We start from the raw sequence: 12,295 nt of genomic DNA, 5'->3' as shown, positions 1-12,295 counted from the left end.
ATATTTTTCTCTACTCAACTAATAAAGTAAGGTCACCTGAACTGTGTTTTCAATTCTCCTCCTGTTCTTATGTAAAATTCTCTTCTCTTTCTATCTGATCTCATAAAAATAAAAGGAAACAATATTTTTTTAAATTATAACATCTGAAAATGAAATTTTATATATATCTAATTTCATGTGTAGATGTTATAATTATATATATATATAATTATATATATTATATAACGTGCGATTAAAATATATGTTTAATAAACATATAATTATATATATATAAAATTTTAATAAACATACATATAGTTTTGAGTCTTATTATTTTCAGTGACTGAAAATATTTGATTTGCCTTATTGAGAAATTTGGAGAAATTAAATTATGTAGTTTAACTTAAACTTTTTTATTTCTTGCTTTTTCCAAATTAGACAGTCCACCAAAGATTATTTTACAAAAATCTAATCGCAGGGAGATTTTCTTTCTGTGTTTATAGAATGTCAACCTTTTAATGAATCTGGAGGCAGCCTCAACCAGCTAATGTGCCGCACAATGTAAATTAGAAATCACTCTTTTGATGTCAGTAGTGCAGCCATCATGTAGCTGCTAGATGTGTGGTCAGAGCTGGACTTCTAGTTGACTTGTCATGAAGTTCAACTGCAACTCTGTCCTCTAAAAGACCTAAATGTTACATTTGCAGCCATTTGTAGAGAAGGGAAAACCCAACCCCAGTTCTAGGGTACCCAAAACATTTTTACCTTACCTTTCCCACTTCTGCACAGTTTGTAGTTGACCTCAGCATTTGCAAATCAGTGAATACCTATGGAGTATACTCAAGAGGATTGTTCTCTGGTCAGGAAGATGTACATAAGCATAGGAATATCAATAACCCCTGAAATTTTTTAGCAAAAGTAGAAAAACCTTTCCACCCAATACTCTAGTGGCTCGGGTGCTTGCCCACGTACTAGGTTCACTTTGCTATGCAAGGTCTGAACTTGTTTTGCCAGGTAAACATCAGATCATGGGCTAAGCATTACCCAGACGCCTCTCCAGCTCTTCTCTTCAACCTATCTCACTGGTCAGCCAAGCATTGAAGATATGTTGGGCCCAGAACATAAAGGGAAGGGGATGCCCACTAGCCTGTGCCTGTGCTTCCAATGGGGCAGCAACTTTCCTATTACTACTTAGTTAATGCTAAGTAAGTGGAAGATGAAATGTCATGAAGTTGGCAGCAGAGAGCACTGGGCAGTGGCTGGCTTATGGCTTGATAGTTAGAGCCTTTTGGCTGGAAGCAAGAGATGTTATTTCAACACACTCTGTGGGGTTTAGAAATTGGGTACAGTTCTTCCTCAGGAAGTATGGTAACACCCTGAGTCAAGTGGAGAGACAGCTGCCTTCTTCCAGTTCCAGTTTGCTTTCTGAAGGAATGTGCGCATGAGTGCCAAAATTTGCAATTGGGAAACAATGCACATGCCATTTAGGAATGTAAAATCAAACAAGTGGGTTTTACACCCCTAACCTAGTCAAACTGAACTGCTATCTGGAGCAAGATAATATTATCACACCTGAGTTCAGGTTTTTAGCTAGGGCTAAAAACAGTCTGCATGGTTCTGAAATAGAAGAGAGGCCGAGATTATCTGGAATGGCTAACAGGCAACAAAACCACAGAATGAAGGTTAATTTGAATAGCTGAACAACAAAAGCATTAAAAGAGAGAGGGTCATTAACATCTATGAAGTGAAGAAAGATTAGCAAAAATCAGGGAGATTATGGTAAGTCATAAAGTCAATTCATTCCATCAGTGCTGTATGAATAGAAATGCACCTGCCCCTCCTTGCTAGTTGGCTTTAAACTTTGGGTAGGGCAGGAATCAAAGAACTGCACCACTGCCCCCTCCCCGGATCCACCCCTGTGTACACATCTCAGCACTTTCGCCCAAATTTCTTTCAAGCTGTGTGCAAAATTCCCTTGAACACTGCTTACACTTCATGTTCATCCTGGAGTCTTGCAAGGATCACAATCAACCCTGCTTGTGTTTTGGAGTCTGTGAAAAGTGTTAAACAGAGCTACACTACCATATATAAACTTATGTGGATTTTAACAAAGACACTCCTATTCAATGGGGGGAAAACCCACAGTGCATCATGCTACGATTGCTATGGATAGGCACCAATTTTTTTTTCATATTTCATTACATGCATTCCAAGGGGGAGATCAGACAGTAACATTTCAAGTACATTTTCTGTGGAGAACTGTAAGTGATTCATTAAAGGGCTGCCTGTGTCACAGAAGCATAATCTGAACATAATTGATTGTAATTCACTGTTCTATATGTAATTTCTGCTCCATGAAACTCATTGAATGGAAAAAGGGGCTTCAGAAACTCTGTCCCAAGTAAACATAGTTCCAGTATTAAATGAAAACCTTTAAGTCAGAGAAACCAAGCAACCCCTTGCTCACAAATAACAGCAGGGAGAGCTGAATTTTATGTCTCAGACCCACTTAACTAAGATCTTTTCATTTTTTTTCAGAGTAAAGATCATGGTATATTATAATATGGGCACAGGGTGTCGGAAGAATGGACAGGCAGACAGACAGATATTTTCACCTTTTATCATTTCTGCAGTTCAAAACACTGAAGGGTAAGAATTTAACATTTCCATTTCCTTTAGCCATCAGGTGCGTATCTTTTCTATTTTCCTTTTATTGTTCTAGTTCACCCCCTTTTTGTGAGTGACGAATTTAAACTTAGGGTGAAGTTGCACATTACACTTCTCTATCTGTGGTACATTAAGCAGTGTTAAAGTTAGAATGTGTGGTGAGCAGATGCATGCTAAGAGTTAATATACCATCTTGTCTGCACAGCTCTGACCTGCAGTAAGAGGGCTGATGAGCGGGGGCATGGCTAGGGAGGAAGGAGGACCCAGGAAACTAGAGGCCTGTAAGTCTTACCTCGGTCCTGGGGAAGCTTTTCAAAAGAAATATCCTGGCACATGTCCAGGAAGGGCCAGCAGGGGAGGTTATGCTCAGGGGCAACCAGCATGGGTTCATTAGGGGCAGGTCTTGTCAAACCAATCTGGTGGCCTTCTATGACCAGGTCACCAAGTCCTTGGATGCAGGTGTTGCAGTGGATATAGTCTTTCTGGACTTCAGGAAGGCCTTCGACGGTCTCTCACCCTATTCTCAGTAAGAAACTAGGAGACAGTGGTGTTGATGCCTACACAGTCAGATGGGTCACTATCTGGCTGGAGGGCTGCACCCAGAGGGTGGTGGTGGACAGGTCTTATTCGACCTGGTGGGCAGTGTGGTTCCCCAGGGCTTGGTCCTTAGGCCCGCACTATTCAACGTCTTCATCAATGACTTGAGCGAGGGGGTAAAAAGCACCCTGTTCAAGTTCGAAGCTGATACTAGATGTGGGGTGAAGTGGGTATGCTAGTAGGAAGGAACAGGCTGCAAGCGGATCTAGACAGGTTACAGGGGTGGACCGAAGAGAACAGGATGGGGTTCAACACTGACAAGTGCAGGGTACCGCACCTGGGGAGGAAGAACCAGAGGCACACCTACAGGCTGGGGAACTCCCTCCTCATCAGTGTTGAGACAGAAAAGGATCTTGGAGTCATCATTGATGCTACAATGAACATGGGCCGACAGTGTGAGGACGTGGTCAGGAAGGCCAACCATACCTTGTCATGCATCCACAGATGCATCTCAAGCAGGTCCAAGGAGGTGATCCTCCCCCTCTATGCGGCACTGGTCAGGCCGCAGTTGGAGTACTGCGTCCAGTTCTGGGCGCCATGTTTCAGGAGGGATGTGGCCAATATGGAGAGGGTCCGAAGGAGGGCCACCCGCGTGATCAGGGGGCAGCAGGGCAGGCTCTATGAGGACAGGCTGAGGGACCTGAACCTGTTCAGCCTCCATAAGAGAAGGCTGACGGGGGGATCTAGTGGCCTGTTACAAACTAGTCAGGGGGGACCAGCAGGCATTGGAGGAGTCCCTGTTCCCCTGAGCACTACCAGGCATGACAAGAAATAACGGTCACAAGCTGGCAGAGGGTAGATTCAGGCTAGACGCCAGGAGGCGCTACTTCCCTGTCAGGGGGGCTAGGATCTGGAACCAATTCCAAGAGAAGTGGTGCTGGCTCCTACCCTGGGGGTCTTTCAGAGGAGGCTGGATGAATACCTCGCCAGGCTCGTCTGACCCCCAGTACTCTTTCTTGCCACGGCAGGGGGTTGGACTTGATGATCTGCTCGGGTCCCTTCCGACCTTACCAACTATGAAACTATATGCACAGTGACTAGTTCAATGGGATTTTGTACTCTACTTTAACTGAGAGGATTCACATTCATAGCAACTATATATTACATTTGCTCTCCTCTTTTCCGGCCCAGCAGCTTGTGGAGACACACACTCACACACACACAAACACCTACACCAGTTTTCTTTTTTGCCATATGAGATTCAAGTGTGGAATAAGCATGGGGTTTTCACCTGTTATATTCAATTACATGTGAGTGGGGCTCCCCCGTCCCTGTTAAATTCAATGAGAGACATGTGTAACATTCATAGACTCCTCTTAAAAAGTCCAAAATCATAGATTAAAATCAGCTCCTTGAACTGAAACCCACGTAAAGATTTATTTTACCATGTACACTATACAAATCTTCTACTGCAATTTAGGGATGTGCCACTATTGACTTCATTGGTGTTTTTTAAAGTGGATTAGCTAACCATCATCCCAAATAGCTCACATTGGCCTAACAAACGAGAGGAAAATTAATAGCTTTCATTTCCAAAGGGACTGATGGAGAAATAGGTAAATCCCATCAATCTCTACTAGTCTGTTGCTTTCACCATTGTCTTCAGCCAATCCCATCATATCATTTCCACTTAATTTGATTGCATTTGTTCCCCCCCCCCTCTTTTTTTTTTATAGATCCTATATCTGAAGAAATGTCAGTGGAAAATCAAACAACTCTGAGCTACTTTATTCTCCTGGGGCTTTCCAGTGACTCACAGCTCCAAATTTTACTCTTCACAGTGTTTTTAGTTATATACGTAACAACCCTAGTGGTGAACATGTTGATCATGTTAGTGATAAGGGTGGATCCAAACCTTTCCACCCCCATGTACTTTTTCTTGTTCCATTTGGCCCTCTCAGACATTGCTTATTCTTCAGTCACAGTTCCAAAGATGCTGGGGAATTTCCTAGCAGAGCTTCAGAGAATTTCTACCCAGGGTTGCATTACCCAGATCTTCTTTAGTCTCTTGGCTGGTTGTAGTGAAGTGTTTATTCTGGCAGCAATGGCTTATGACCGATATGCAGCTATCTGTGTCCCACTACATTATATGAGTATTATGAATAACAAATTATGCAGTCAAATGTTGGGTGGGGCATGGGCTATGGGTTTAATATATGCACTGCTGAACACTCTCCCCTTCTTAACTGTGCATTTCTGTGGACCTAAAAAAATTGACCATTTCAGCTGTGAGCCCCCTCCAGTCTTAGAAGTAGCTTGTACTGAGACTTTTACCAACAAACTGTTGCTTCATACATCTGCAATGTTGGTTGGAGCCATTACCTTCTCCTGTAACTTTGTCTCCTACATTCGTATCCTCTTCACCATCCTGAGGATACGCTCCACAGAAGGCAGGAAAAAAGCCTTCTCCACCTGCAGCTCCCACCTTATTGTGGTGGTTTTGTTCTACAGCACAGGTTTGTTTAGGTATCTAAGACCTAATTCAGCCTCCTCAGTGGTTCTAGACAGACTCTTCTCCATCCAGTACAGCATCCTAACGCCCATGTTAAACCCCATCATCTATAGCTTAAAGAATAAGGAAGTAAAAACATGCTTAGGAAAATTGTTAGGGAAACTTTATTTTTTCCAACACCAGTCTTGATTCTTGGATGCACTGGTGTCAACTTTTATTTTTGCGGGGTGGGGGTTACCTAAGATGATGCCCACCCCCACCCCCAGCAGCACAGCTGGAGGAGAGCTGAGCAAAGCCCACAGGGGGGTGGGGGCAGAAGTTAGAAGAAATGTGTTTGGATTATCGGTTGTTTTAAACTCCTTCTTTTCTCATCATCTGGGAACTACAAAGGCTGTTTGGTCATTCTGTTCGTTGATGGTCACAGGCTCCAAAAGGAAAGGACAGGTAGGATGACTTCTGGTCATTGAGACTTCCAGATCTAGCAATTGATTATCTAAGTGCCACTAATGCCATTTATGCACAGGCTGGCATTTTATCCTTTGGAGTTTAGTCCTGCACATGTAGACAACCTCGTGTGACTATTAGCCCTGTGTGAATAGGGAACTAATTTGATTTGGGCTCAGATTCAGCCGATTTGAATGCGATACCCGCAAGTGTCATCTGAATCAGACAAAAGACAACAAAGTTACAGATATTTCATTGATTCCCCATTATACCCTATGGCTGAATTTCCGAATCTTTTCTGAATCGATTCAGAAGCTCCGAATTGATTCGGAAAGCCTGAAGCTTCCCACGATTCGATTCACATTCATAGATTCGGCCTCCAAATCATCTGAATTGTCTCTGAATCCGAATCATGATCCAAAGCTTTGCACAGCCCTAGTGACTATATGGTCGCACAGATTACAGGCATGCACAGTTGTAGTCAGGGTCCATGTCCATGCTCCTTGTGGAAGCATAGTGGCCTCTGACACCCAGAAATGAAGTCAGTAAAAATCCATTAATTTTAGGCTTATACTTAGGAACAGGAAAAATATTCTTCCTTCCCCCCATGCCTCAGTGCCTATAGTACGCGGGTGTAATGCTCAAGGTTGTGAGATATAAAGCACTCTCACTCGAATGGGATTCAAACCAGGGCTTTTCTCACTTTTCCACATAGCACTCTAACCACCACAGTGCAGCCATTGGTCTGGCCTTTCTCCAGCATTCATTCTGAAGCTGAACCCTAATAAAACTGTTGAAAAACAATACACGGAGGGCAACTTCTCCCTCACTGAAGTAGGGGAGGAAAGGAAGAACTTGAGGTTTAGTTCCACACTAAAGCTTAAGTCTTTGCCTTTTCAAAGCCAACAGCCATTTGACAGCCACACACCTTTCAGCTCACTTGTTGCCTCCCACGGACCTCCCTTTTGTGGTTGTATAGGGATCAGCGCAGTGCAAGAACAAAGCTGCTGCTTCACTAGGGCAAATTCCCCAACTAAAATTAAGGCCCCCTTGAGTTTCACTTATTTGATTTAAACACCCTCTAGCTTGCCCTCTTCCTTCTGGCCTCATATATCTTCCCCCCTTTCTCCCACTCAAGGCTGCCAATGAGTCCAACTTCAAATAGAGTGCTGCGAGGGGGTCTGTAGAAATGAACATGCTTTCCCTTTATTGCTGCCCTCCCACCTCTGTGCAACATGTTTACCAGATCTAGAATTCAAGATGGATTTACTTTCCTACACAACTGGGGTATCAAAGATACAGCTGGCAGGCTGGGTTTAGCTTGCAGAGTCATGTCACTCAGCCCGCGGGTCTCAGGCTACCATGCAAAGCCCATCTGCTGTGTACTGAACGTGGTGCAGGAGCTGGACCCAGCACAGGCTGAACATACACTCCAAATTGGCCCCATGTGCTATGTGCTGCATGTGGCCCCGGAACCAGACACACCCTGCACTCTGGATCTGGGACTGGTGAGGATAGGGCCCACAGACTAGGTCTGAATCTGGAAGAGGCACCATATGCATCATGCACACCTGATCTGCCCCATGAGCAGCATGCTGCACCAGGTTGCTGCCAATGCATGCTGCATACAGCACAGGAGGATTGGACTCAGTGGGCCCTGCACACATGCTTGGGCTGGTTTGGGGGCAGCACTGCATGGAGTACCTGTGTTAGACCAGTCCTGTGCATTGGATCCTGGGCCTGTAGGGATTAGGCCCACAGACTGGTCCCATGTGCGAGAGTCAGCATTCAAGGCTGATCTGGCGCACACACCACATACAGCATGTCCTCCAGACTGGCCCTACATATTGTTTGTAGTGGAAGCCCCAGACCAGCCTCACGTATGGTATGCCATGCCCAGGGCTGGAGCTGACTCAGGCTGCATGCAATACAGCTGATGCCTGCTTCAAGCAGTATCTGGGGCTGTTCTGGATCGCACGCTGCATGTGGCATTCACACCAGACCATTCCTGTGGGCTGACTCTGGCATGTGGAGTCCAATGTCTATTAATCATTTCTCAACATCTTCATTACCTTTAGATTGTATGGATCTGTCTACCCACCTTGTATTTTCACCTGTCCTAATTGAGAGTTAAATCAATGGAGCTATGCTGGTTGGGAATCTGGCCCACTGACTTAAAAGGAACAGAGAAATAAGATACTGCTCAAGGTTATCAGACTGTGACCCATAAGTTTCATAAGTGGAATAGCAGACATTATACAAGGCAGCCAGCTCAGATCATATACTACTGAGGACAATGTCAAAACTCCTCTTGAATTAAATGGCACCAGACTTTAATCTCTGAATGTTTATGCACTCAGTCTGAGTAACTAAAATATATATGAATGGGTACCATTAGTGTCAGGGGAAAAAATGGAAAAAAGTATTCTTTAATTCAGAATCAGAATGATATGCATATTTTGATAACATTTCTAGAAGAATTTTGCCCTTTTTAAAAAATTTTCATGTTATTTGAAGTGATTCCCATTTATTTGCACCTTTGGAATGTTGTTTGAGTTAATTTTTGCAGAGATGCACAAGAGATATAAGATTTCCCTAAAGAATGGTTCTATGTATGAAGATGAATAATCATGAACACTTCATACTTTTGGAGTCCGCACTTACCAGTTCATTCACCATTAAGCACTCAGCAATAGGTAAGGATGTGCAAGGATTTCATTCATCCTTTCTCCCTTTTCTAGTCACTTTTCATTCTTATGTATTAATTCAGTTGTATTCCTGATTGTTTTTACACGCTTAGGAAAAAAACCCCTAATAATAATTTCTACTAGGAATATGCTAAAAGACTAACCATATCATTGCTAACAGAGCAACCATTTGATTCTGATCTCAGATTTAAGGTTCATATTATCAAAGTTTCATGAAAACATGAAGCATTAGGTTGAATAATATGTTTATGTCTCTAAACAATCCAAATAGATTATGTTTTTCTTATTTTGCTTTTATGATTTTAATTTTTCTTATTTTGCTTTTATTTTGTATTTTATTTTCTGAGATTACACAATTCCACAGCTGTGTTTATGAATCTTGCAGCATATTCTGATTTTAAGTTAGACCCAAGCAAATCTGGTCTACTTTTGGATATATTTTGGAGTCCCTCTGAATTTCACTGTGGTTAGAATCTATACACAATGGAGTTTAAATGTTGAAAGAATTGTATAAGTGAGCAAAGCTCCATAAACTATTGAGTGTGCTTTGAAATAGGGTGAAAATAATTAATTAAGATAGCATGATGCCTTGCATGTATTCAGACTGATACTCATTTTCAACAGTTTTGCAATACAGAAACTCCTTTGGCGTCTTAGAAGACATCACCTTTTTCATGTAGGATGAGTAACAGGAGATGCAGCAGATTCAATAAAGTGGTATTAAGAACAAAGAAGTCTAAGGGCATTGTTACACATTAAGTTTAGGCATCTCCTGGAGCTTTTAACTCCTGGATTGTCAACACATTACCCCTGAAACTAGTTTTAAGCACACTTTAGACAGCTTAAAGTTATACCACTCCAGAACAGGTTTATCTGTGTTACCCAGAGCATAAGGTGTGGTTATTCCCTCAGATGAGCCACCCTAGTTGCAGTCCTGCAGCATCCCAGGATGCAGAGTTTCCTCCCTGACCCTCCAGTTCTATGTGGACAAACTTTCCATTGCTTGAACTCTACTGCCTAGGTAGCATTTCTGACACCAAGTAAACTCCCCCTCCTGCCACAGGAGATTCCCCCGCTGCAACCCTGTGCAAATAGGCTGCAGAGCACAAGCCAGCTAGCCAGGTTTCTGGGCATGGACTAGTCTGGGAGTGGGATCAAAGAAGGGTGGGGGGTCAAGGAAGGGGACAAGAGTGGGTCCCCATAAGGTGGGGCTTCCTTCCCAGGGCAGGAAAAGTAGCTCCATCAAAAGCACCTTCCATCACTGCTCACAGGTCACAGCCATCCTGGGAAGCATGACCAGCAACCCCCACACCCCAGTCCCAATATATGAAAACATAACACCTGCTTTAATTTAGTTTAGCTTAATTTTTAAAAAAATGAGAAAAAGGAGGCATTGCATCCTGATTGTCCCATAAATTATTATGGGTCCCATACTTGAAAAAATGGTACGGTAGAAAATATCTAACCTTGTTTATAGGTATGACCATCAATGTAAGAATGGCATTCAAGATCGTATTATAAATAGCTTATTGACACAGGTGAACTTATATTTTAAAATGTGGTTGAGAACATCCTGAGTCCAATTCCTGCCCTCTTCTCTACTTATAATTGGAAGCCTGCTGGCTAGGTAGCTGCAACCATTTTGCATGTTAACACATCTTGATATAGTTTTGTTTGATTGTGGTCTGAATGAAATATTGAGAATGTCCAGGCTAAATGAAATGTCTATAATATATATTGTATATAAACACATATTCTAGGCATTTAATTCAGCCTATTACATTTTTTATATACATATACACACACACATACGTACACACACATGTAGCTAAATATATACGTATCCAACTCTCTCTCTCATTTCTGATTGGCAATGTGACAGCTTTAATTTTTTGTTTTCATTTCTAGGAAAGAAATGCCGAAAGGAATGGAAGCCAGTAATCACACCAGAGTGTCTGAATTCATCATTCAAGGGCTCTTTGACCAGCCCTATCTCCAGGGTATGTTCTTTGGAGTCCTCCTGTGTCTGTATGTGATGGCTATCAAGGGAAATTCCCTGATCATCTTGGCTATCCTCTTCCACCCACCTCTACACACTCCCATGTACTTCTTCATTGCCAACTTAGCTATGGTTGACATTTTGTGCAGCTCCTCAGTTCTTCCCAAGATGCTGCAGAACCTGATGCAGGAAAAAAAAACTATCTCCTTCAATGACTGCATAGTCCAGCTCTTTGCCTTCACTTTGCCAATGGGGACAGAAGTTGTGCTCCTCACAGCCATGTCATTTGACCGCTATGTGGCCGTCTGTCATCCCTTGCGCTATGTAACCATCATGAGCAAACCTGTCTGTATCATGTTAGTAACTGGTGTCTGGGCAATTGGTACCATCAATTCTCTGGTGCATGCATTTCTCATGGTGCAACTGGATTTTTGTGGACCCAACCTCATTCAGCATTTCTTCTGTGAGATTCCACCACTTCTGGCATTGTCCTGCAGTCCAACCCACCTCAATGAAATCATGGTATTCATGGCAGATATCTGTCTAGGCATGGGTGGTTTCCTGCTGCCCATCATATCCTATGGATTAATCATTCTCAGCATCCTGAAAATCAAGAGCTCCAAAGGGAAACGGAAAGCCTTCTCCACATGTTCTGCACACCTTGTGGTGGTCACCTTATACTACTCGGCCATCATCTACACCTACATTCGGCCTACGTCCAGCTACTCACTGAAAAAAGACAAGTTAGTGACTGTTCTGTATACACTTGTGACTCCTGCACTCAACCCTCTGATCTACAGCCTGCGCAACAAGGAAGTCAAAGTTGCCTTCATGAAACTCCTTCCATTCACAAGATAATCCTTCTCCTTTCAATACAACTGATTCTCCTGTGCATTATCATGTCTATGGAAGATCCACTGACAGTGACTTTTTTTTTGTATTTTTATAGACTTCTATAAACATAGAGGAAGACATAGTCTGTTCTGTTTAATGGAATTGCAGTGATCTATAGAAGCTAGGTACATGGTGCATTGCCAGCAGTGCATTTCTCTGGATTTGCACCAAATGAGTATAAGCTCTGATTGGCATCATTCAGCTATGCTGGTTTATGATGGATTAAATGACATGCATTGTGTAGTACAATTCTTCATATGTAGATTCATTAGTGTGGGGTTTTACATTCTGTTCTTCAGGGATAATTACTTTTTTTTAAAAGACTATGCCTTATTCTCTAATTTCTTATGAGACATGAAATCCAAAATCCCCATCAAGAAATCATTGATCTGAGACCACAGACTCCATTGTGTGTCCAACATCAGCCCAGGGGCTCCAAATGTGCAGATTGCAGGGCTCAGGTGGAAATGGTGGTGGTGAAAGGTGACCCCCCATTATTGTACCTGCACCCCACCTGTGTCTCTTGCCGATCAGGAGCAGGTGCTGGAAGGAAAA

General features: G+C 42.7%; 1 protein-coding gene across 1 annotated transcript; it reads left to right on the top strand.

Annotated features, from left to right (window-relative positions):
• The first annotated feature begins 6,092 nt into the window (after window positions 1-6,092).
• On the top strand, window positions 6,093-11,704 carry LOC102388061 (olfactory receptor 13G1-like). Its single transcript, XM_006037242.1, has 3 exons — window positions 6,093-6,139; window positions 8,696-8,835; window positions 10,756-11,704. The coding sequence occupies exon 3, from the start codon at window positions 10,763-10,765 to the stop codon at window positions 11,702-11,704; it is 942 nt and encodes a 313-aa protein (XP_006037304.1). The 5' UTR covers window positions 6,093-6,139; window positions 8,696-8,835; window positions 10,756-10,762.
• Window positions 11,705-12,295: the final 591 nt, after the last annotated feature.

Source organism: Alligator sinensis, unplaced genomic scaffold (genome assembly GCF_000455745.1).
Source record: "Alligator sinensis unplaced genomic scaffold, ASM45574v1 scaffold427_1, whole genome shotgun sequence".
Lineage (NCBI taxonomy): Eukaryota > Metazoa > Chordata > Crocodylia > Alligatoridae > Alligator > Alligator sinensis.
This window is presented reverse-complemented; position numbering and strand designations above follow the sequence as displayed.